Source organism: Pseudophryne corroboree, chromosome 4 (genome assembly GCF_028390025.1).
Source record: "Pseudophryne corroboree isolate aPseCor3 chromosome 4, aPseCor3.hap2, whole genome shotgun sequence".
In the NCBI taxonomy this organism is placed as follows: Eukaryota; Metazoa; Chordata; class Amphibia; order Anura; family Myobatrachidae; genus Pseudophryne; species Pseudophryne corroboree.
Window position 1 is genome coordinate 659788187 of NC_086447.1, and position 22496 is coordinate 659810682.

The 22496-nt window shown below is 38.8% G+C and overlaps 1 protein-coding gene across 1 annotated transcript in view; it reads left to right on the forward strand.

The window, feature by feature from the left end:
- Nucleotides 1-22496, forward strand: part of TFB2M (transcription factor B2, mitochondrial) — a 68545-nt gene that overhangs the window by 38876 nt on the left and 7173 nt on the right. The window contains exons 4-7 of the mRNA XM_063917804.1: nt 14812-14965; nt 16593-16741; nt 18058-18147; nt 21933-21995. Of these exons, the coding sequence (XP_063773874.1) occupies nt 14812-14965; nt 16593-16741; nt 18058-18147; nt 21933-21995 (456 nt within the window). The remainder of the gene's footprint in view (nt 1-14811; nt 14966-16592; nt 16742-18057; nt 18148-21932; nt 21996-22496) is intronic.

The window sequence follows — 22496 nt, forward strand, 5'->3', positions numbered from 1 at the left end:
ACCAGGAACTGCTTGTACGGAGCAGACAAAGTCTGACCCCCATCAGACAGCTCCCAATACAACAAATAAACTATCATAACAAAAAAAGAATCCTAACAATTAACTGAAAAAATAAAATAAAAAATATAGAATGTATATCGTGCATTCCACAGATTGAAATTCCTCGGGTCCCTACCTACCCCTAACTAAGAAAAATATTATATGGATTGTGTTCGTTTAAACCACGAGGGAACAAAGTGTCCAATTGATAAATCCAACGTGATTCACGCTGACGCAGCAATTTATCACGGTCGCCACCGCGTAGAGGCATGGGAATAAAGTCAATCAGCATACACTTCAGGCTTGAAACTGAGTGGCCCATTGTTAGAAAGTGCTTAGCCACTGGCTTATCCGCCTCTTTTGTGGCCAGTGCTGTACGGATGGAGTAACGATGATTTGCCATTCTATCCCGAAAGCAACGGGATGTCATACCGACATAATATAGGCCACACGGGCAGATGATTATATATATATATATATATATATATATATATATATATATATATATATATATATATATATATAATGTAACATAGTCCATTTTACAATGGAGTCGATTCTTTTCCCATTATGTGGATGCGTGAAGTATGTTCCGGTCTGCAAGGATCTGCATGTGGTGCAGTCTGGACACCTGAAGCAACCCTTCCGTCTAGTGGGTAGCCAACATGCAAGGGCTCCACTCGGTTGCACAGTAGGTCTCATCAATAATTGGCTCAAGTTTGGCCCCCGTCGGTAAGCACACATAGGTGGTTGTGTACTTAGAGCCTTGAACGCAGGATCCGTAGAGATGATCGGCCAATGCCGCCTAATGGTCTTCTCCGAATAGATAGATTTAGTGTCATATGTAGAAGTAAAGATCATTCTATCTGCGTTCTTGTTTGTTCGTGAGTTATCAACCTGTTGTGCATATTTGTTTCTAGCCCTGGTGAGGCATCTGCAGATAGTCTTTCGTGAATAGCCTCTTTCAATGAACCTCTCTGTCATATCTTGAATCTGTGCCTCCGTATTGATGGGAGATGTATTGTAGCGTAATATCCGTATAAACTGCGAAATCGGCAAGCTGTCCTTAAGTCTATTGGGGTGATGGCTGCGAGCGTGTAACAATGTATTCCGATCTGTCTCTTTTCGATAGAGAGTAGATATCAACCGGTTATTTTCAAACGAAATGGTTACATCTAGAAAATTGAGTGAAGATTGACTAATCTGATATGTAAACCGTATCGGACTAGGTAGTGCATTCAGATACTCAACCATTGCCTTGAACTCAGTCTGTGTCACCCCAAACAAAAAATAACTCGTCAATATATCTCCCGAAAATATAGTATTTTATCCCCATACTTTGGTAGTATGAATGTATTATCATACTGTTGCATGTAAAGATTTGCATAGGCGGGGCGCCAGGTTAGACCCCATGGCTGTCCCCGCTACTTGCATATAATAATCTTTACCATAAAGTAAATAATTGTTGGTCAAGACCAGCCTAGCCAAATCTACAAGAAACTCAGTGGGAGGACCAGTATGTGGACTTGAAATCAATGCTGTGTATATATATATGTGTGTGTATATGTATATATGTGTATGTATATATGTGTATATATGTGTATATATATATATATATATATATATATATATATATATATATATATATATATATATATATATATATATTTATTTATTTTATACACTGCTCAAAAATATAAAGGGAACACTTACACAACACAGTGTAACTCCAAGTCAATCACACTTCTGTGAAATCAAACTGTCCACTTAGGAAGCAACACTGATTGACAATCAATTTCACATGCTGTTGTGCAAATGGAATGGACAACAGGTGGAAATTATAGGCAATTAGTTAGACACCCCCAATAAAGGAGTTGTTCTGCAGGTGGTGACCACAGACCACTTCTCAGCTCCTATGCTTTCTGGCTGATGTTTTGGTCACTTTTGAAAGCTGGCGGTGCTTTTACTCTAGTGGTAGCATGAGACGGAGTCTACAACCCACACAAGTGGCTCAGGTAGTGCAGCTCATCCAGGATGGCACATCAATGCGAGCTGTGACAAGAAGGTTTGCTGTGTCTGTCAGCGTAGTATCCAGAGCATGGAGGCGCTACCAGGAGACAGGTCAGTACATCAGGAGACGTGGAGGAGGCCGTAGGAGGGCAACAACCCAGCAGCAGGACCACTACCTCCGCCTTTGTGCAAGGAAGAACAGGAGGAGCACTTCCAGAGCCCTGCAAAATGACCTCCAGCATGCCACAAATGTGCATGTGTCTACTCAAACGATCAGAAACAGACTCCATAAGGGTGGTATGAGGGCCCGACATCCACAGGTGGGAGTTGTGCTTACAGCCCAACACTGTGCAGGACGTTTGGCATTTGCCAGAGAACACCAAGATTGGCAAATTCGCCACTGGCGCCCTGTGCTCTTCACAGATGAAAGCATGTTCTCACTGAGCACATGTGACAGACGTGACAGAGTCTGGAGATGCCAAGGAGAACGTTCTGCTGCCTGCAACATCCTCCAGCATGACTGGTTTGGCAGTGGGTCAGTAATGGTGTGGGGTGGCATTTCTTTGGGGGGGCCGCACAGCCCTCCATGTGCTCGCCAGAGGTAGCCTGACTGTCATTAGGTACCGAGATGAGATCCTCAGACCTCTTGTGAGACCATATGCTGGTGCGGTTGGCCCTGGGTTCCTCCTAATGCAAGACAATGCTAGACCTAATGTGGCTGGAGTGTGTCAGCAGTTCCTGCAAGACGAAGGCATTGATGCTATGGACTGGCCTGCCCGTTCCCCAGACCTGAATCCAATTGAGCACATCTGGGACATCATGTCTCGCTCCATCCACCAACGCCACGTTGCACCACAGACTGTCCAGCAGTTGGCGGATGCTTTAGTCCAGGTCTGGGAGGAGATCCCTCAGGAGACCATCCGCCACCTCATCAGGAGCATGCCCAGGCGTTGTAGGGAGGTCATACAGGCACGTGGAGGCCACACACACTACTGAGCCTCATTTTGACTTGTTTTAAGGACATTACATCAAAGTTGGATCAGCCTGTAGTGTGTTTTTCCACTTTAATTTTGAGTGCGACTCCAAATCCAGACCTCCATAGGTTAATAAACTTGATTTCCATTGATAATTTTTGTGTAATTTTGTTGTCAGCAAATTCGACTATGTAAAGAACAAAGTATTTAATAAGAATGCCATTCATTTAGATCTAGGATGTGTTATTTTAGTGTTCCCTTTATTTTCTTGAGCTGTGTGTGTGTGTATATATATGTGTGTGTATATATATATATATATATATATATATATATGTGTGTGTGTATATGTATGTATGTATGTATATATATATATATCAGCAAATAAACGAGGCGGCATTCAGAGACTTGTACTTCAACGTGACTTTAGTGAAAACACAGCATATCAACGTTTCGGGGCGCAAAGCCCCTTCATCTTTGCGCCCCGAAACGTTGATATGCTGTGTTTTCACTAAAGTCACGTTGAAGTACAAGTCTCTGAGTGCCGCCTCGTTTATTTGCTGTTTGGATATGGGAGTTACACCCTAGTGGAAGGCACCAGAGCAAGGCAGCCCATGTGGCAATCTGAGTGCCGGCAACATTGGTGTGTGTATGTATGTATATCTATATATATATATATATATATATATATATATATATATCTATATATCTATATATCTATCTATATATATATATATATATATATATATATATATATATATAATCTGTCTATGTCTATATATATATCTATATATATCTATATATATATATCCATATATATATATCCATATATATATATCCATATATATATATCCATATATATATCCATATATATATATATATATCCATATATATATATATATATATATATATATATATATATATATATATATATATATATATATATATATATCCATCCATACATGTGATAGTGGCACTCACTGTCCATTTAACAGCCACCGGGGTGCCCTCCTTTCATAATGTAGCCAGTGATGGTTCTCTGGGATGGATTGCTGCTCCTCTCCTCTATGCAAAAAGAACCAGGCGGCACTCCACGGATTTAAACAGGTATAAATGTATTAAAGGTGAATCAAAGCATTACAAGCATAGTGAACACCAACGTTTCAACGCCTCCTGGGCGTTTTTGTCAAGGTGCTACGCTGAATTGTGAAAAACAAAACAAATACCTACTATATATATATCTCTCTATATATCTCTCTCTCTCTCTCTCTCTCTCTCTCTCTCTATATATATATATATATATATATATATATATATATATATATATATATATATATATATATATATATATATATATATATATATAATCTCTATCAAAAAAAATTTAAAGGACCCTTTTTACTGCGCTGGTATACAATGTAGCTCACCACTGAGAAATGCCCACTGTCAGTCAGGGCATTAGATTAGAAGTATAAAAGAAAAAGTTTCTCTTGGGAGCTAGACCACCTCAGAATTCACTTTAAGATACATTTATTTTAAAAATTGACAATAAATGCTGTAACAATACATAAAAATATCAATAAAACATGCAATTGACTCTATACCATAAATGGAAAATACAGACTATTAAATCTGTTGACATTTGTGTTGGTGATATTTCTACCAAAGCGTTCAGAAGTGTGTTCAACTTCACAATTGCGCGAATATCCAACGCGTTTCGTCCACACAGGACTTCATCAGGGGTCGTAAGCGATGTGGTCAAAAGTTTGTGAATCTCTGAGTCCCAACCAGCTTTTTGCCGTGGGTATGAAAGATTTTATAGTATTCGTATTAACCATATACAATTCATCAATATACAAAACAGTGTAATTGCTGTGACAGTGACCTTTGGGATGTGGTAAGAAAAATTCCTATTTTGAATAAGAATAGGTCTAAATACGCATTTCCCTTAGTGCTCTCTCAGGAATCCTATTCACAGCTATAGCAATTACACTGTTTTGTATATTGATGAATTGTATATGGTTAATACGAATACTATAAAATCTTTCATACCCACGGCAAAAAGCTGGTTGGGACTCAGAGATTCACAAACTTTTGACCACATCGCTTACGACCCCTGATGAAGTCCTGTGTGGACGAAACGCGTTGGGTATTCGCGCAATTGTGAAGTTGAACACACTTCTGAACGCTTTGGTAGAAATATCACCAACACAAATGTCAACAGATTAATAGTCTGTATTTTCCATTTATGGTATAGTCAATTGCATGTTTTATTGATATTTTTATGTATTGTTACAGCATTTATTGTCAATTTTTAAAATAAATGTATCTTAAAGTGAATTCTGAGGTGGTCTAGCTCCCAAGAGAAACTTTTTCTGATATATATATATATATATATATATATATATATATATATATATATATATATATATATATATATATATATATATATATATATATATTGTTGCCTTATAGGTAATTGTCTGCACTTAGTCTAATATTAGGGCAATAGATGTTGTCTGAATCAAAATATAATTCATTATAAATAGGCGATGTTACCATAGTGGACAGTATAGTGGATATATATAGTAAGGAATAGATATGAAATAAGTTTGAATGTATGAGGTAATGTTTAGCTGATTTAAGAAATTAGGTTTGTGTATGTGTTTATATAGATATACTGTATATTTGTGTTTTACTGCAAGATGGTAAAAAAAATAGTGTAGGGAACAGGTTTATTCTGCTCTAGTCATAAATAAGGCCAGAGAGGTTACAGTAAGATCAAGAGTCATTGTAGAGAAAAGGTATTAGGCCATAAATGATAATAGGTATGTGACAGAGCTCTGTTGGTCATTGGAATTCACAGGTGTGCTTACAGTAGATCAGAATCTACTGGTTTGTCTATTGTCCAGTGAATGTTAAAAGCTAGGGAGCATAAATTAACTACTATGAAAAGAGATCACATCCATTGATAAAACATTGTGTAACCGACCCCAGGAAAACTTGTCAATACAACAGAACTTTGGATGAAAAGACATTCCAGATTTTACAATACTATACTTGCTTAAGGCAGTGTGGACACCACACTTTTATGACACCATGCCTCCGTGAACAGGACACGACAGCCCAGTTCAATGTTTGTTTTATTACACCTTGGAATCTGACAAACCTATAATTACCTATTCCATTGGAAACTATGAGAATATGATAGTTTGAATTGGTAAAATATGAGATAAAAGGACCAGACTTGTAGTTAGGAGTTAGAAGGAAGAGGGAGAAGAAGAAGGAGAAGGAAGGAAGTCCGTCAGGAGGAGAAGTCATGGAGAACATGCAGAAGGAATGATTCTTGGGATGGCAATCTTTAACTTGCAAGTATAAATATGATAATAATTGAAACTGTTTGTGAAACTTATGTCATGTTGTTTTATGTTATGTAACGAAGGAAACATAGCATAGCTTAATATAATTATAATTAGTATATATATCACTACTGTGTATATCTTATTCTGTACGATTTGATCTGCCTGTAAATAAAGAATCATATAAAAAGAGCGGTAATATTCAAGCTTGAACTCTCTTTAAGGAATCTTAACTTCATAATTTCATAAGTCATATATATATAAGGACTGCATATATTTATCAGCCAATTAATTTGTAAGCCTGACATAATATATTTGCAGATATATATGATAACGCATATTAATTTAAATATATCCATATATTAATAACCATATATGTTATATTAAATATTAATATTCATAAATAAGATTCTATAAAGCAATATTGGCGACCACGAATTGGACTTGTTATTACTGAATCTGATTATCTGATTTATAATATTTATGAGGAGTAGCAAATGCTATAAGCTGGCTACCAAATCTGCAGAATCACGGTGGGGATGTATCTATGAAAATTTATTACCATTGTGTAATGTCAATTTTGTATTCTGTATAACCTAGGATAAATGTGTTAGTGCAATATACGTTATTTTAACTAACATAATATCTATTAGGAAGCAGCACCAATGGCTGTAAGCCTGCTGGCAAAATACAAGATCACAGTGGAATAGGTTACAAATGAGAATAAAGAATTTAAAGGCCTAGAATAGAAAATGTGCACAGTGGAAATGAGTATTTCCAAATAAATGAATATATGTACCAGGTATTAGAGTTTAACCTTAAGACACCGGTCAATCTTAAGGAGAGGATACCTTCAGTACTAAAAACAAAGAATCTATAAATTTAGCATTGCAATGTTAAATATGCAAAAAGTTGCAACAGCATTAGGAAAAATGCGCAGAACTGCGGCTTTAAAAGCCAAACAGAAATGTAAAGAAGAATCAGGTTCACGTCTTCGTAAGGCGTGCCTGACCATTAATGCAAAAATGCATTCATTATTTAAGTCCCTTAAACAGAAAAATAAACAGAAAAAGTTTGGGGCAGAAGCAAAAAGCCTGGCAGATTGTAAGCAAACTGTCATGACCTCTCAGGAGGAGATAAAAGGAAGTACAAGGGAGAATATTGTAGATGTAGGTGAGACTCAGGACAGCATTGTCCATGTGCAGCACACAGAGTCTGCTATGGTCACACAGACCACCAGCAGAACAGCCTCTGTGGTAAATGAAGAAAGTAGCAATGTGCCGGATGTGTCTATCATCAGACAGCACATTAATGTAAAGGAGGTAGCAGCAATAGGAGATGTCCCCTATACTGTTTCTACTAAAGGGGAAGATTATTGTAACTCAGATTATGAGTATTCTGCTGAATACACTCTCAGAGTTCCAATGTAAATGAAGAATTTGTTATGCCCTTAGGCAAAGGTGAATTGTCAGCAGACTTAAACACTGATAGCTGCAGTACAGTGCACACAGGGGTGGAGAAGTTCCCCATGGTGAAAACTCCCATGGCAACCAGAGTTGCAAACCTTGAAATGTATTCACCTGGGAACATGTTTAAAGGGAAAATCCATGAAATTAATTCAGGAATGCATGTTTACAAACAAAGTTCCCAAACTTTTGTAACCCCCACACAACACTCAGAGAAATCTAGTGATGGTGCAAATGTTTGCAGGCTCAGAGAGACCACATGCAGAATGTCATTCTGCAAACCACACACCAATTAACAATGACAAAAAGGATCACCAGGATGAAAATGTTTTTATGCACTGGTGCCATAACCATTTTATTAAAGGTGTGGACAAACAGAAGGCCCTGGAACCTACAAAACATATTTGGCAAAGTCTAACAAGTTTCTCTCCCCACAAGAATATTTTTCAGGAAATACAAGATGCTTCAAGACCAAGAAGCCATGCCAAGCAGCAAACGCTATGGTTGGAGACAGTCTGGGACCAGGCTGCATCACAAGGGAGTATGGTCACAAGTGAATACGGTAGTATCATTCCTTTACTTGTTAGATCCAATGTAGCCATTGTTTGCTTTGATGTTCCAACAGCCACAGTTTCCAAATTAAACCTGCATCATATCTGCAGCGACAATTGTGCTGTCATTGACACACAATGTGACAGGAAAGATTGGCACAGGCCAGAAACAATTGTTTGTTTGTTATTCAATCTTTAAAGACACATTTGTAAATTCTGTACCTGATAACATGCAGCAGATAGGACAGAATGCATAGCACGGTATGTTAAATCACTGTATAAATATCTGTGATATTCATTGTATGTCTTTTTGTTTGATTCTAGTAATCCTGGCAACCTGTATACAGAATGGTGCAAGACTCCAAAAAGACTCTAATTTACAAGGGAAAAGGTCTTCAATAACCCTTTCATCGCTGCTATCCAGCAAAATCTACATAGCATCCCTAAAGACTGATATATGGACAAATCCTCAAGGAGTTTTCCAGTTTCACAAGAAAGGGGAAGGTTTTCATTAACCCTTTCATCACAAGTAATCATTACTTGTCTTTCAAACTACATGTACACCCCCACAACAGTGTACAGCACCTCTCATCACTGTGATTATACAGAACTGTCTCATCCCTTCATATACCTTAATCAAATATATATGTAAACATTTGTCTGATAGATATATATATATATATATATATATATATTTGATATCATTGTATTATATACCTTGTAAATATTTTATGTTTTTTTTTATATTACACAGTAGATACTACCTATGCTTCCTTCGTAAAAGCTTCAAAGTAATTAAATATCTAATACTGGATGGAATTAGATTTAGTCAAAGCCATTCCTAAATGATATTTAATATCTATTTGAAGCAAAATTGTATTCATTTATTGTATTGATAGCATGTTACTATATACACATCAAAAGCATTTTAAATAATTATTAGTCAAAATATAGGTAGGATAGAAAACGCCTTTATATGGGTTAAACTGGTATAGGGTTATTTAAGATTGAGATGTATAAATAGGTTCAAGGTAGAATAAGGAGACTTAAGACTGCATGGTAATTTATTCAGTGAGGAAATACAGAACAGAGTAGGTGTACTACTCACAGCCATTTGTGGTACTATTGCCCGAAGACAATTAAGACCTACTATTAACAAGCAAAGAAAGAAAGAAAGAAAGAGAAAAAAAAAAAAAAAAGACTGTTTCATATATGCCTGTTCTATTCAAAATCACAACCTGTTTGTGCAAAAGCAATATGGACACTTGTCACAACTGCGGCATTGGAAAAACATTTAAAGGACGCACAAGCTAAAGACCATTACTGAGGGTCGTCACAAGTACTGAATGTTCAAGACACAGCACTCGACGTACACAGCCCTCTGCCTCAAACAGCGAAATGGCAAGCAAAGGAGCAGCTGCTATGAAGAATTCTACTTCAACTGCCTTCATGATGCAAACGTAATACGTCTCCAATGGCAAGCAAACCACGCAGATGACATTACTCTCCCAGTAAATTGCTACAGCCAAGAACAGCAAAAATGTCCAAACGTACTGATCCAGATACAGAAAAAAAGGTCTACAATTGGGCTATGGTATTCCAAATGTCTGTAGAAATTAGTTTTCCTCATGAATACTGAATAAAAACCTCAGTCTTGTCTGCTTTAGTTAAAAAGTAGAATAAGGTTAGGTAAGCTAAGAATTTTTATAGATTTTTAAAATCACAATGGTTATTATTATTACACTTATGGTATATATTAGGGTTACAACAAAAGTTATGTTTTGAAGAAATATTTTGAAATGTATTTGGAAGCAATTACGCTAGTTTAATGTGTGGCCAATCAAAATAATTTCTCATGGCCACAAGGGGGCGACTGTTGCCTTATAGGTAATTGTCTGCACTTAGTCTAATATTAGGGCAATAGATGTTGTCTGAATCAAAATATAATTCATTATAAATAGGCGATGTTACCATAGTGGACAGTATAGTGGATATATATAGTAAGGAATAGATATGAAATAAGTTTGAATGTATGAGGTAATGTTTAGCTGATTTAAGAAATTAGGTTTGTGTATGTGTTTATATAGATATACTGTATATTTGTGTTTTACTGCAAGATGGTAAAAAAAATAGTGTAGGGAACAGGTTTATTCTGCTCTAGTCATAAATAAGGCCAGAGAGGTTACAGTAAGATCAAGAGTCATTGTAGAGAAAAGGTATTAGGCCATAAATGATAATAGGTATGTGACAGAGCTCTGTTGGTCATTGGAATTCACAGGTGTGCTTACAGTAGATCAGAATCTACTGGTTTGTCTATTGTCCAGTGAATGTTAAAAGCTAGGGAGCATAAATTAACTACTATGAAAAGAGATCACATCCATTGATAAAACATTGTGTAACCGACCCCAGGAAAACTTGTCAATACAACAGAACTTTGGATGAAAAGACATTCCAGATTTTACAATACTATACTTGCTTAAGGCAGTGTGGACACCACACTTTTATGACACCATGCCTCCGTGAACAGGACACGACAGCCCAGTTCAATGTTTGTTTTATTACACCTTGGAATCTGACAAACCTATAATTACCTATTCCATTGGAAACTATGAGAATATGATAGTTTGAATTGGTAAAATATGAGATAAAAGGACCAGACTTGTAGTTAGGAGTTAGAAGGAAGAGGGAGAGGGAGAAGAAGAAGGAGAAGGAAGGAAGTCAGTCAGGAGGAGAAGTCATGGAGAACATGCAGAAGGAATGATTCTTGGGATGGCAATCTTTAACTTGCAAGTATAAATATGATAATAATTGAAACTGTTTGTGAAACTTATGTCATGTTTTATGTTATGTAACGAAGGAAACATAGCATAGCTTAATATAATTATAATTAGTGTATATATATCACTACTGTGTATATCTTATTCTGTACGATTTGATCTGCCTGTAAATAAAGAATCATATAAAAAGAGCGGTAATATTCAAGCTTGAACTCTCTTTAAGGAATCTTAACTTCATAATTTCATAAGTCATATATATATATAAGGACTGCATATATTTATCAGCCAATTAATTTGTAAGCCTGACATAATATATTTGCAGATATATATGATAACGCATATTAATTTAAATATATCCATATATTAATAACCATATATGTTATATTAAATATTAATATTCATAAATAAGATTCTATAAAGCAATAATATATATATATATATATATATATATATATATATATATATATATATATATATATATATATATAATCTCACATACCATTAGACATAAGTTCAATAACAATACTCACCTGTTCCACGGCACAACCGCCCGCCAGCATGCACCATCTGCTTCCGCGCCGCTGTGCTCTGACGTCACGGCGCTCCGTGCAACAGGCGGGTTACCATGGCAACCATAGCTGCTTTCAGCTAGGGCATCCCATGTTAAACAACTGTGAATAGACAAGATAAAAACAATTCTCAATACAAGAAACTTATTAAAATATCAATGATACCAAAAATAACAAAACAATTGGAGGAATGATTAATGGTATGGCTATGGTTGCCATGGTTACCCGTCTGTTGCACGGAGCGCCGTGACGTCAGAGCACAGCGACGCGGAAGCAGATGGTGCATGCTGGCGGGCGGTCGCGCCGTGGAACAGGTGAGTATTGTTATTGCACTTATGTCAAATGGTATGTGGTGTGTGTGTATGTGTATGTATATATATATATGTATGTATGTATGTATGTATGTATGTGTGTGTTTTGTTACTGTGTCTGATTCTCTGGCCCTGGGGACGGGGAGAGTCCCCGAAACATGTCGGCTTGGTTTGAATAAAACGGACACCTGTTTAAGCATTATTGAAGTCTGCTGAGTGCTGCTGTTTTTCCGGATGTATACCGTGAGTTCACTTGATTTCACCAGGAGGGCACCTGTGTATATAGATATAATCATATTTATTTATTTATTTATTTCCCCAACAGCGTCTGGCGTCCTTGCAGGAGGTACAGACGTTTTTACAGGGGGTGTTGAGTCTACAATCACACTTTCGTCCTCCCACGGCTCTGTGGGTGGTTTCTGGATTTCACATAAACCAGCCAATTGTGGTCCCATATTTTCGGTTGTCAGAGGGGTGTCTGTTCCCTAGATGTGGTCAGGGCCTAGATGTGGTCAGGGCCTTGAAGGTTTACGTACAGGCTACGAGTTCCCTTAGAAGGTCAGATGTTTTGTTTGTGCTGTATAATGGTCCCATGATGGGTTGGCCAGCTACAAAACAAACATTGGCTGAGAATAACCAACAAACTGGCGTATATCTCCAGTGGTAGGAGAGTCCCGTTTCGGGTGGGTGCTTATACCACCAGGTTGCTAGCGGTTTCTTGGGCGGCTGCTAGAGGAGCTTCTACTGCCCAACTTTGTAGAGCGGCAACATGGTCCTCAGCACACACGTTCACTCATTTCTACAAATTTGATACTTTTGCGTCTAGAGATTTAACGTTTTTTGGATGTTTAGTTCTGCAGGCTTCGGACAGCACTTTCGCCCATGGGAGTATCTTTGGGACGTCCCCAGCTGTCTCATTTCCAGTGTCCCCTAGTGGATGACAGAGAAAAGAGTATTTTGGTACTTACCGATAAATCCATTTCTCTGAATCCACTCGGGGACCCTGGACACCCACCTCTGTGCTGCCAGCCTGCGTGTTCTTGTTTGTATTGGCTCAAACAAGTTTGGGTAAAAATTTGACAGTTGCTTAGTTGATGTTTGACATTGTGGTATGGTTGGTTCCTTCCAGTATGGGTTTTTTTTTTTTCTCCTCATGTTCCCACTTCTCTTGTGCTACATCCGGTCTCCATTCTTCACACCCAGCTGTCTAATTTCCAGTGTCCCCTAGTGGATTCAGAGAAATGGATTTATCGGTAAGTACCAAAAATCCTCTTCTCCTTCTTTTTTTTTTTTTTTTCAATTCACTGGAGCATAAACCGTGTGTGTGTGTGTGGGGGGGGGGGGGGGGGGGGGGTGAGAGCAATGGAGCATTATCATGAAAGTGTTGATAAGCCACATTGAATTGTGTAAGAGCCAATCAAAAATATACATGTGGAGTGGTTGCAATTGTAAAAAAAAAATTGGTAAATGATGAAAGCCAATTAAACGTCAACAATTCTTGGGGATTTTTAGTGTATTGCAAATAACCTCTGACATTATTATATGGTAAATTCTTGCATCATTTAGTTATTTCAACAAAATACCCAGTGTTGGTTAAATCTTTCTTCCTAAGGTGTGCTCGTTTATACAAAGTACCCCATAATCATTTGCATGTTTTTCGTTTTTCTTGTTAGGCATACGCTATACAATTACCTTTGTCAATCTGCCCGATGTCTCTGGATCATCTAGATCAGGCATGTCCAAACTGCGGCCCTCCAGCTGTTGTGAAACTACATATCCCAGCATGCCCTGACACAGTGTTGCTGTCAGAGAATGCTAAAGCTGCGTCAGGGCATGCTGGGACGTGTAGTTTCTCAACAGCTGGAGGGCCGCAGTTTGGACATGCCTGATCTAGATAATTGTACTGTGTATTTGCTCAACCAGTCTGAAAATATTGCTCAGTCGGACATGCCAAATCGTCCAGCATATCCGTCTGATGCAATATCTGAAGTGTCACGTTTCCTGCTTCGGTCAGTGTAAGCACAGTGGATGAAAGGGGAGAAGTCTCCTTCCTGTGGCCATACACTGGGAGGTATCTGATGGGTGTGGGGCTGTCAGATAAAATGTCTGTAGATCTGACAGGCATTTTATCTGACCGTTTTCATCCAGCTTAGGTTGGGTACACATCAGTATGATATTTGCATGATTTGTTGTATCTAAACGACAACCTCTGATGTATGTGCCTGATTGCACGCACCCACAGGTCACATGCGAGATCTTCTAGTAGGTCGTGCTGCACGGCCACCCAAAAGATGACGCATGTGACCCGGAGCAGTGTAATGAAGGGCAGAATGAGCGGTCTTCATTACGCTGCACCCGTTCTAGTGTGTGCGGACAATCAGGTGAAGGAAAATTGCCTCGAACATCGTCCCAATTACCTTTCAGCCTGATGTGAACCCACCCTAAGACTGTAGTGGAACACAGACCAACCCACCCTCAAATACTATGTCCTCTAACAGCTGAGCTAGTGTTAAACGGCGGAGAAGGAGCAGGTGTTTTAAAACTGCACTACTAGAAAACATGTTTGTTTTTTAGTTTTTTCTTCTTCCTCTATTCCAGCTTCACAAAACACTTACATAATTATTGTAGGCCACTTTTATTGGCAGGTCTACCATAGTGTTGGCCTAACAGATTTCTGTCCTTAACATCCTGTGCATGTTGCTGCTGAGGCACCTATCGAGTATATGTAAACAATTCAATCTGCTACTTCTATCCGCAGGATTTACAGAGTAAAGCAAATGGGCAGCTAAAAGTTGTTCACTGTGACTTCTTCAGGCTGGATCCCTGGTCAGAGGGACTTGTTGAGCCTCCATCTATGTATTCCAGCACTTTGATGAAGCATTTGTGCATAAATGAGGTTCCCTGGGCTTCAGGTAGATTTGATTATTTATTTATTTTGTTATAAAACAAGCCAACCTCTGCTCTTGTACAATTGTAGAGAATGGTAAATGTACTTGTCTTGACACTAGTTGTATACAGCTTTCAGACGTTAAGATGTAAGTTACCTTGCTGTCTGTCAGGGTATAGCTGTCTAGGTTGACTATCAAAAGGCCGACAGGCACAAGGTCAACATGACGCATAAAAGGTTATATCAACAGACTATCCCTGTTTGATCTATTTGGCTGAAGGAATTATCTAACTGATATTGGTTTTTAATAAGCAGTGTTTCAATTTAGTATGTTATTTGTACACTGATTATTATGTGACAAAATAGAGTTGCAACATGTCATCTTTTAAGCAATATCAGTTGCAACATTATCTGTTTTATAGTAAAGGGTTATATTTTAAACAAGTCTCCTGGTTTTTGAGTGAAAACAAACACCTAACAATTTTTTATTGTGTATTGTTTTCACTAAAGCACACTTACAACTTTGGTGACATAAAAGGTTGACACAGAAAAAGATCAACATGGGGGGGGGGGGGGGGGTTAGATGTCACTTACTCCGTAAAGTTGCAGATAACCCCAATTAGTGCACTGTGTACCCTTGCTTGGCTCGCCATGCTTTGGTCAAGGTTACTATTACCAATCGTAGTCCACGTGGACCGTAAAGTATGTAAAAAGTCATGTTGACCTTTTCTTGTGTCGACCTTATGTCCATGTAGACCTAATGGCTGTCGACCATTAGTGGTCGACCTTATCCATGTCGACCTAGCATCTGGATACAGTCTGTTAACATCAATATACACTTAAATAAATTTTTATTTTGTTGGGCTGTTATGATTCTTTGGGGCCCATTCATTAATGATCGCATTTGTTTTGTGATCTGGGTGTGAAATATGCATTCTACGGCCCAATGTAATAAAGGGCACCCGTAGGTTCGGAGACCGTCCCTGGGATGTGCTTGGCGTAAAAAGACCACATCAGCGGTTAATTTTGCAAAGTCTAGCCAATAGTCCTATAGCGGTTCCAAGCCATCTTCAGAAACATTCCAGAGCTTGGTAAATCTGTCGCCATCGCTTTCCACATGGAAACCAATGGGGACTGCGGCTGCTGTCGTAAATGGAGGGACTGCAGCAGATATTGACGATATCGCTGTGACCCCTTCTTCTTACAATTGGGTGATACTTAATATTTGTGGGTATTTTCCCCCAAAAACACGTTTTCTGGGAATATGCTGTAAATATTTAATAATTAATAGGCTTATTGGGATATATAGCATATACTTCTATAATTAGAATGTGATGCACAGATTATCTGGGCTGGTAAATCAGATGTGAGACCACAGAATAAAGAAATTGATGCACATATTATCTGGGCTGGTAAATCAGATGTGAGACCACAGAATAAAGAAATATACATTATGCTGCAGTTCATATATTGTTCAGTACCTGTATGTAGACTTTGTGGATCTTTTTTCTAATCCTTTCAACATGTAAGTTGTCAGTAGTTTGCAGAACAGCCTGCTTTTGGCAATGTCACTAATCACAAGCACAACGTTTGTGGACACGACAGGTGTATGTATGTGTGTTCATATGCAATATATTGGTTTTTCGTTTCAGATATTCCTATTAAAGTTTTTGTGATGCTTAACCTTAAAAAAGAGAGGAATTTACTCTGGCGGCAAATGTTTCTTCTCTACGAACAACTTTCCATTTACAGATATGGCAGAATTGAATTAAATGTGTTTATGAGTGAAAATCAATATGAGGTTAGTTTTCTTTTTGGTCAGAATGCTCTGCTACTTTTTAATTAGACATTAACGCCTTTCTATGAACCTATATATTAAGATATTATCACCATTTTATTGTACAGCCTTCAGGAACACCAGTCATCCTCCTCTTGCAAGGAGGGATATGTCAGAGCAGCCTGGTTTCATGTAACTGGCAGCCTTCTCTTACCTCCCACCTGTCCCAATCTGAGGATTTTGTCCCGATCGTTGTTTAGCTGCCATTGTGTTGGTTCTCCATCGTTGAGTGAGCGCAAAAGGGGTGGTTTTTCACTTACTGTTGGTTGTTTTGTGCAGATGTTAGGTTGTAGTCTGCTTCCTGCATCAAGAAGATCATTTTCCGAATGAGAATAACCTGTCCCCACTGAAATCCTTGTTCATATTTTATTTTGTGTAGCAGAGTTGTAGTAAAGCTGTTACTCACTTTATATGTTCATAATTGAACAACCTCCTCTTATCCAGACAGGCAAATTATCTGATATTTGTTGATGGTGGGTTTGTTAAAGTGTGATTTAAGTTTTTGCTAACTCCTTCATATGTTTTTATACCAAAACACATGCTAGTGGTAGTTTTCCCTGCTGTACTCTACTCTAAATATTTTATATAATTCATTGATGTTTTGCAGCGCATGGGGTCTATTCATGAAGCAGTGAAAAGAGTGGAGAAGTTGCTCATGGCAACCAATCTGCAATGAAGTAACATTTATCAAGTGCATTCTATAAAATTATACGTAGCAGCTGATTAGTTGCCATGGGCAACTTCTCCACTGCCTTACTTATGCACTTTTTATTTATTTTTGCTAATGGTAGAGTGATGTTAGGGCTTTGTAGTTCAATCCCTAGCTGAGGGGAATGTTCCACCCACTGCTGCTCGATCTATTTGATATGTGTATGCTATGTATTTCGGTTACAATACTTTATTAGTTTTAATGTCCTGAATAAAAAAAAATACAACAAAATACTAAGAAGCTTCAGCTGTTGAAGGGAAAAAAAGGAAAGTTATATTATCTCTCTCTCTCTCTCTCTCTCTCTCTCTCTCTCTCTCTCTCTCTCTCTCTCTCCCCCCCTCCCTCTCTCCCTCCCTCCCTCTCTCTCTCCCTCCCTCTCTCTATATCTATATACAGATAGATAGAGATATAGAGATATATATATAGATATATATATAGATATATATAGATATATATAGATATATATAGATATATATATAATATAAAAAAATTTTACACCAATAGTATAGTTGATGGGGATATTATATAAAAAGAAATAAAAAATGAAACACTGGTCATTTTTCCATTATAGAAACTTGTTTCTAAACCTGGAGACTTAAGAAAATACCAGGCACTGGGTGTGCTGTATCAGGCTGCCTGTGATATTCAGCTTCTACACAAGGTAGGTACATAACTGTAAGGTCTGATAAATCTTGGAGAAAAATCCTCATGGCCCTCAGCCCCTGATAAATGAAGTAAAAAGAAGGGTTTGTCCATGTCAGTGGAGTACAGATGTGCCCACCGTCTAGCATGGCTGTGTGTGTTGACTGCGCACGGATCCACAATCCATGAATTTGCATGGGTATGTATGCTCCCGTGAACGGGTTGCGTAATGGCATGGCTAGTCGCAATCACGACTTGTACGCCCGTGTAACTTGTTCGTGGCACTGATGACCGCGGCATATCTGTGCTTGTGTAGCATTCCGAATGCTATGCAATTACAGCAATGAAATGTCTTGGAAGTTACAGTGAGAGTATGGTCTGTCACTTGGAATACACTACCGTCGTATATTCATGTCCTTCTTATGGAACACAGTGAGTCTTCTGCTGATGTGGGATCTGATCGGTTTTGTTTAAATTCATTCAGAAACATTTCTGTAATATAAATCTTTCAACTTAGACTGATCAATAAAGACTACTATACTTTTTTAATTCCTCCCATATGGTGTTTGCTCTTTATGTTGGTCTAAATGTTCGTGTTTGTTCTGATTTTCTATGGAACTTGTTATCTATAAAACATTTGATGATAAAAAATTTTTAAAGGGTACAAATACGTTCAGTGGGGGGAATTCAATTGTTTGAAAAGTCTGTTAGGTGTCTGTTTTTTTTCCTTGTCTATTAGATAGGAAAAAACAGACACCCAACTGACTTTTCAAACAATTGAATTTCCCCCAGTAAGTCTGTCTTCTTGCTTGCAATCTGTTTGTATAGGGTGAAAAACACCCTATCTGCTGGCGCAAATTAGCTAATTAACAAAATCTAACACTTATCAGCTGCACCCAATAATGAGCTTATTGCGAAGCTCCAAAAAAAACACAAATGTTAAACCAACAGATTGTGCACTTGATGTGCTAGCAATTGATTTATTTATGTATCAACTAATAGACAGCGTGTTTGGATTCATTGAATAAATTGAGAAACTTGCTTTTAATAAAAAACTTTTACTGAGTTCATATATATTTAAATAACAATTTAATAATAATTATATATGCAATATACTGAAATAAAATTATAATAAAAAAAACACACAGAGCTAGATATGTAATGTCTGTTCAGAGCCAGGACTTGTATTTGGTATCTTCAGTGTTTGAAACACAATGTTACTCTCTAAATAAAATAGTCACGTATTGATATTAAGTAGCAAGAATTGCTACAACTTGTGAGCACACACAGTATAATTGACAAAGTCCTGCTAAAAGATGAATTTGTAGCAGTGTTAATTAACCTGTTACCGGCGTCCCGGTCCAGGAGACAGTTCCAACAGTGTTACCTGATCCAGCGGGATTGAATAATATTCAGGCAATATAATAATGTCCGGTGTATGCTCACCCCACATAAAGCTGTACGTTGCCTCTGGTAACAATCGTGTCAGTGTCCAATTCCAGTGTGCGGGATGGATAGCACACCTTCTCTCCAATTGGAGACACCCGCACAAGTGGATCTGCTATGTGTAGCCGCCGCTTCCAGCTCGCTGACACTGTGCGGGCACAATATGAAGAACCAATTCGGCACTCGGCCGCTGCTCACACTTGGCTCGTCTCAGCACACAGATGGTAGATGTAATGAGAGGCAAATGCCGGCCGCCAATAGCTCATAGATGGAGCGCTGTAACGATCCGTGGCTCAATAGATATCCGCTCAATTAACAGGGATGACGTCAACGCGTTTCGTCCCGTACAAACTCGGGACTTCCTCAAGACTATCTACTAGTCTTGAGGAAGTCCCGAGTTTTTACGGGACGAAACGCGTTGACGTCATCCCTGTTAATTGAGCGGATATCTATTGAGCCACGGATCGTTACAGCGCTCCATCTATGAGCTATTGGCGGACGGCATTTGCCCCTCATTTACATCTACCATCTGTGTGCTGAGACGAGCTAAGTGTGAGCAGCGGCCGAGTGCCGAATTGGTTCTTCATATCGTGCACGCACAGTGTCAGTGAGCTGGAAGCGGCGGCTACACATAGCAGATCCACTTGTGCGGGTGTCTCCAATTGGAGAGAAGGTGTGCTATCCATCCCGCACATTGGAATTGGACACTGACACGATTGTTACCAGAGGCAACGTACAGCTTTATGTGGGGTGAGCATACACCGGACATTATTATATTGCCTGAATATTATTCAATCCCGCTGGATCGGGTAACACTGTTGGAACTGTCTCCTGGACCGGGACGCCAGTAACAGGTTAATTAACACTGCTACAAATTCATCTTTTAGCAGGACTTTGTCAATTATACTGTGTGTGCTCACAAGTTATAGCAATTCTTGCTACTTAATATCAATACGTGACTATTTTATTTAGAGAGTAACATTGTGTTTCAAACACTGAAGATACCAAATACAAGTCCTGGCTCTGAACAGACATTAGATATCTAACTCTTTGTGTTTTTTATTATAATTTTATTTCAGTATATTGCATATATAATTATTATTAAATTGTTATTTAAATATATATGAACTCAGTAAAAGTTTTTTATTAAAAGCAAGTTTCTCAATTTATTCAATGAATCCAAACACGCTGTCTATTAGTTGATACATAAATAAATCAATTGCTAGCACATCAAGCGCACACAATCTGTTGGTTTAACATTTGCTTGCAATCTGTGCTAAAAGTAATAGAGGCTGCAACACATATGTTAACAAATGCAAAATGCAGGATTATTTGCCGACTTTATCATCTCAATTTGCAAAAATATTACACCCTCTGATAGCGGCAATTTGCTCAAGGTACCTGTTAGAATAGAGAGCATGTGTACACTAATAGAAGGTGCACTTATGGTTCAGAAATTATATTACCCCATGCTGTTCAGTAGGAGGGGATTCGGTATGAATGACCGGCGAATGGGATGCTGGTGGTCAAAATTCCGTTGCCGGCATCCCGATGTATGTAATCCCAACAGGGTAATTTTTAGTAATCTAACTCCTAACCCCACCCCAACCCCATCACGCAGCCTAACCCTAAACTCAGACCTTAGTGCCTAGCCCTAAGCACCCTCCTGGTGGTGCCTAAACCTAGCCCTCCCTATCCTGCCGTCCAACTCTAACTTTCCCCCCTTAGGACCTATCTCTAACCTCCCACCCACCACAGCCTAATCCTTAGAACTCCCCCCCCAGCAGTAATGAAAGCGATGTGGGTATGGTTAGGATCCTGGCTGTTGGGGTCTCGGCATTGGTATCTGGACTCTGTTGGAATGCCGATGTCTGGATTTCACTGTCTGTATTTTGACAGCCGGGATATTAACCACATCCCGTAGGAGGTTGTCTGGCCTGTATGATGGAATACCTCTATGCTCCACTTCCCTGAAACCTTTATATTATTCTATAGACCATGCAGCATCATGTACTGTCTCACACCTGTACAACTGAGCTCTGTATTAGATCTATCGATTGGTTAGATCCCACCTCTAATTGTACTCACAGGGTGTTCACCTGCTGCTAAATGCTGCCATTTCTTTTAGATGCATAGGTGTGTATCAGGGTAGTGGTTATGTTCTGCTGTTCCGGGGAAAGTAGCCTTGCTTGTTAGTAACTGCAACAGCAAGTTTCTTGGCATTAACATGCAGGTAATCTCCTCCCCCATTTTCCTGGGAGGGTGAAAAGGATAAACGTATGAAGTGTAACCTGCCGTGGTGTTTTACTTTTTTTGATTAAACTATTTCCTGATCTTATGTTTTATGTTTTCTTATAGGAGCCCTGGCCCACATTTATGAAAACTATGAAATCTAAAGGTTCTGGAACAGCCAAGTCCGGGGTAGGTACTATAAAGGTCATATGTTTTGTAGTACTAGATTTCTCATATGTGCTAGAGGATGCTGGGGTCCACTTCATGACCATGGGGTATAGACGGTTCCGCAGGAGCCATGGGCACTCTTAAGACTTTTTTCAATGGGTGTGAACTGGCTCCTCCCTCTATGCCCCTCCTCCAGACCTCTGTTTTAGAAATGTGCCCAGGCAGACTGGATGCACTCTAGGGGAGCTCTACTGAGCTTCTCTGAAAAGACTTATGTTAGTTTTTTTATTTTCAGGGAGAACTGCTGGCATCAGACTCCCTGCTTCGTGGGACTGAGGGGTCAGAAGTAGAAAACCAACTTCCTGAAGAGTTTTATGGTTCTGCTTCTGGCTGACAGGACACCATTAGCTCCTGAAGGGTACTGAACGCTAGCCGTGTCTAGATCCTCACTCCCACAGCATGCCGTCACCCCCCTCACAGAGCCAGAAGTCAGAAGACAGGTGAGGAGAAGACGGATCTTCT